At 43.2% G+C, this 4,418-nt stretch overlaps 2 protein-coding genes across 2 annotated transcripts; one reads left to right on the forward strand and one right to left on the reverse strand.

Annotated features, from left to right (window-relative positions):
• Positions 1-401: 401 nt before the first annotated feature.
• On the forward strand, positions 402-1,662 carry LOC113213849 (uncharacterized). The gene is made up of 5 exons (XM_026433057.2): positions 402-546; positions 629-781; positions 890-1,038; positions 1,125-1,266; positions 1,350-1,662. Exons 1-5 carry the CDS (start codon positions 530-532, stop codon positions 1,567-1,569), a joined length of 681 nt encoding a protein of 226 aa, XP_026288842.1. The 5' UTR covers positions 402-529; the 3' UTR covers positions 1,570-1,662.
• Positions 1,663-1,843: 181 nt separating this feature from the next.
• Positions 1,844-3,874, reverse strand: LOC113213859 (transmembrane protein 11-A, mitochondrial; the record flags this gene model as incomplete). Its single annotated transcript, XM_026433069.2, is given in 2 exon segments — positions 1,844-3,560; positions 3,648-3,874. Coding segments are annotated over 2 exon segments (511 nt in total), but the record flags the coding sequence as incomplete, so codon positions are not given.
• Between the last annotated feature and the right edge of the window lie 544 nt (positions 3,875-4,418).

The following is a 4,418-nucleotide window of genomic DNA, read 5'->3' on the forward strand; positions in this document are numbered from 1 at the left end:
GAAAAACCGGTACCTTACGCGTAGCCACGGGGCGAGATGTACCTCTTTGTGTTGAACCAGCGCCAGCAAACTTAACGTCCATGCGCCAGAAAGATCATCAAAGTCAAGTTTTTAACCTGGTTTGAATTGTTATTGATTGAATCTTGTACAAATTTGGTCGAAGTAGTCTACACATCTTCGTCAAATTCTATTGAACAAATTGACTTTAAAATGTGAATGTCAAGCTGTAAATTTGATCTGGAAGGCAGTTTCGGTGACGTCTGTTATGACGGTCAGTGGGACACGCGGGGCGGCTGAGGACCAAGCGGGACTCGGGTGCACTGACCCCGCGCGCACCTGTGACACGGGGGTGCCAATTGGGATGGCCGTTCCGTTCAGGGGCAGCGGTAGGCAGCAGCGGTACCCCGGGGCGACCGCGGCGCGGGCCTCGCAGACTCCGCGCGGCAGAGCGGCGTGCAGCACGGCGCAGAGCACAGCCGCGGCGCGGCCCACCACGAGCAGCCCGAGGACACGGTACCCGCCGCGCACCATGACCCGCTGGACCAGGTTCGTCTCGGACGCCGCGGTCCTCCCGGCCCGAGTCCTCGTCGCGGTCCTCACCCTCACGCGCCCTCTCCGTCTGTCGCAGGCTGCTGCTGCTGCCGGCCCTGCTGGCGTGCCTGTGGCCTTCCCCCGGCCCCGGGCCCTCCGCGTCCCTGGTGCAGGCGGCGCCCTGGGACGGCATCGTCGGCTTCCTGCAGGCGGTGGCGCGGCTCCAAGAGAGGCCCATCGTCCGGCCCGAGTGAGTCCAGGTCCAGGAGTAGGAGTCCAGGCCCACCTGCATGGAGATGCCCGGGATTGAAACGGGTAGGATGTTCACTACTTCCGCGTCCCCTGGTCAACTTTCCAGATCGGCGGAGGACGAGTCGGAGGAGGATGACGACAGGCCCCTGCGGAAGATTGTATACGCCGTGGAGGAACAGGTGTCTGACAACGACGTCACTGCGAACGCCAGTGTGGTGGTGTACGACAGCCTGCTACCGGCCACGCCCCGACCAGGTGAGTAAAGGGGTGCTGATCAAGAGAACAATATATTGTTTCGATCTTATATCGTACCATATCACCTTTTGATTTACTTTTACAAGTTGGTGAGGTGGACTTGGACACGACCCACGCCAGAGGCAAACGGTCTGTGGAGGAGCCCACTACAGCCGTGAGCGACAAGGCGACCGGCAGAGCCACGGGCGCCATCGCCACGCGCCCTTTTCTAATCGGACGTAGACTCTGGTAACACATCATACTAGTTACAGTTACAATTCGGTGAAGTGGAAGGAAAATAATCGTTTCAATTTTCTAATCTCTCTTTTCAGGTATGTTCCATTGTGGTTCAGTGTTTACCTCATCCTGTACATTCTGGCACTGACTGTGAAATCAGTTGCAAGGCACAGGATAAAATATCCCACCCTTGTAGCGGAAGATGCATTTCTGAAACGGAGGAATGGCTATGTAAAACCGGACAGTTTAACAAGAAGAGTAACCAATGCCATTACAAATGCAGAACGGAGGTATCAAGGACAATGGACCATGTAAAATATATCCTGGAAAAATTCTGTTAATGCACACGGATGTTATCAATGTGTTGATTTAACAGGCAAAAAAAATAAATCAAAACCAGAATATTGACATGTTTGTTGCTACTTAAATTTATTCCTGCCTTATATACATGTCTTAGAATACCTTTAAAATAATTATTATAACACCTACTTTCAGAACATACCATGAAACAATAACATTTAAAACATTGTGCCACAATTTATCAATGTGTTGATTTAACAGGCAAAAAAAATAAATCAAAACCAGAATATTGACATGTTTGTTGCTACTTATATTTATTCCTGCCTTATATACATGTCTTAGAATACCTTTAAAATAATTATTATAACACCTACTTTCAGAACATACCATGAAACAATAACATTTAAAACATTGTGCCACAATTTACAAATTTGTATCTAAGGTACTGTGATCAGTCTTGTCATGAAGAAAATAAGTTGTCACATTTGCTTCCTAAATAACAACTGTGTTGCCATTACCCTTACAGTTACACCAACTGGGTGCCTTTAGCCGACCAGTCCCATGAGGAATGTGACCCCAACTAGATCAGATTTTATCTGACAATGGTGGTCAACCAACATGACAAAACAAGAGGCAAAAATACAATTTATCTAGGCTTGAGCTTCACTGCGTTAAAAGCACAACATTCAATATTGTGCAAATTACTACAAGGAGAGGGTCTACATCAAACACCTCCACCACACACAATTACATATTCAAGTTAGCCAAGAGAACACTGTTAAAGTAATCACTACAAATGACAGACTACCTACTATGGCCATGAGAGACAGGCAAGTTTCTCCTATCTAGCTTTTGTGATGTGTAAATCCAGGTCTACTAATCAATTCATTAACAAAATTAGAAGTTTCTATTTGGTAACACAGCAATAAATTAAAAATCTGACAATGGCCTTCAAAAATACTACAAGAGATAAAGGCACTTTTTCTGTAAACTTTTCACCAAAATGCAAGAGGAAGAAATTAAAACATTAGAGGAGGTGAAAATAGGGTATACTACCCGATTTAAATGCTCTCACAGAAATCACTACACGCCACTACATTACATCACAGCTTCTTTTTTTTTCCTTGCAAAAATAAAATTGAAATACAAGTCAACCACAAGATCCAAACAACTCTTAGCTGTTCAGTCCAACTGATCTCTAATAAAACCCTTCTTCATTTATAAGACTTCAGCAAAATAGTCTATCACTGCATGTTCCATTATTATTACACTGTTGCTGTGCCAGGCTGACTCAAAAAATAAGCAGAGATGCCCACCCTTAGTTGAGTAATTTCTTTCAAGCTAATGCGCATGAAAAACAGTTGCAGTAAAATATCAGCTGGGGCTGGGCATCAAAAGCTGAATGACTTTACTTTTTATTTCTTTTCCTATTATACCATGCGCAGAACATTTTTAAAATCCCTAGTACTACATACCCAACATTGGCAACATTGTGATCTTGGTTTAAAATAATGCATCCTAATTTGTAAAGTATGACATATTAAAGATACTACACATAGCCCTCTTCTTGACACTTTGACATTGACATGGCCTGACTTAACTTGAGGGTGATAAAATATCCAAAACACAGAAGTAACAGCTATTTTGATATGTTTTGGACAACATCTTTGCTATTATCCCTAACTGAACCCCTCAATACTACGTTGCGGACGCAAAATGGGGCTACTTGTAAGATGAATAAATTCGCCAAATACAAAAGAGGGCAGCCACAACAGACACACTTGAGTGTAGAATTTTACGCCGGCTGTCATCTCGGCGTACAAGAACAACTGGTGATGTAGAAGACACTGATTGCAAAATAGGCATCTTTGGCAAGTTCTGATGGTTTCTTTCTACTTGATATTTGCAGCATGGATCAAATTGCCATGATACAGTGTATAACCCTGAGCACAATAAAGACAGAACACCCAACGGGGTACAAACTAATGGTCGCTCCCATATCAAACCTTTGGAAAAAAAAAAGAGACAGAATTAGAGGGGCAATTTCACCTACCAAACAGCTTACAACATGGATAACACCACCATACACTTACCGGTGCACACAGCACTTAAGCCAGATATGATGGCAGTTTTATGAAGACAGTTTCCAAAAGCAATCCATCGTGCAGTTTCATCTCCTAGCCTAGAGGGCTCAATAACGATGATTTTGTAGCCTCGATCAAGGGCAAGTTCCAATTCATTTTCAAATTTCCACTGGGCATTTTCACTATCGTAAACTTCGTGTATAATTGCCACATCTCCAGTAGTAGGGAGACGGGAGCTGGAACAAAAACAAAATACAAAGCGTTATCAAACAAGAACAGAGAATAAAACTAAATAAAATTGAAAGTCGAACGCAGAGAATATCAATGGCAAAACCTAAACTAAATGTAAAAAAAATTGAAATGATAGACGAACACATAAAATAAATGAGCTCCAAAACCCCATGGGCTAAATACATTGTGGAGTGATTGTTAGCTGGATTAGCTGTGTCACAAGGACAAAAATATGTAACAAAAGTAACCACTGTACTCAAAGTCACCATGGCAGAGGATGAAAAACATGATTCAACAGATTACATCCAAAAGTGCCAAACTAAGTAAAATTGAACTGATCAAAAGGTACTAAAGCCTACCAAACCAAACTCCACGAAAGTCCCAAAAATACCTTCGATATATTGGTAAAATAACAATAATGTTCCATAACCCAGTGGGCAAGACAGCTTGCAGAACCTTGTTTTTATGCCCAATTTAAGGATTTCTCCACCATTTGAGGGTATAGTTTAGCTTTTAACTTCAAAATTAAAGATTGGCTAACGGACTAAC

This window comes from Frankliniella occidentalis, unplaced genomic scaffold, assembly GCF_000697945.3.
Source record: "Frankliniella occidentalis isolate FOCC.00 unplaced genomic scaffold, Focc_3.1 Scaffold29, whole genome shotgun sequence".
NCBI classification, from domain to species: Eukaryota; Metazoa; Arthropoda; class Insecta; order Thysanoptera; family Thripidae; genus Frankliniella; species Frankliniella occidentalis.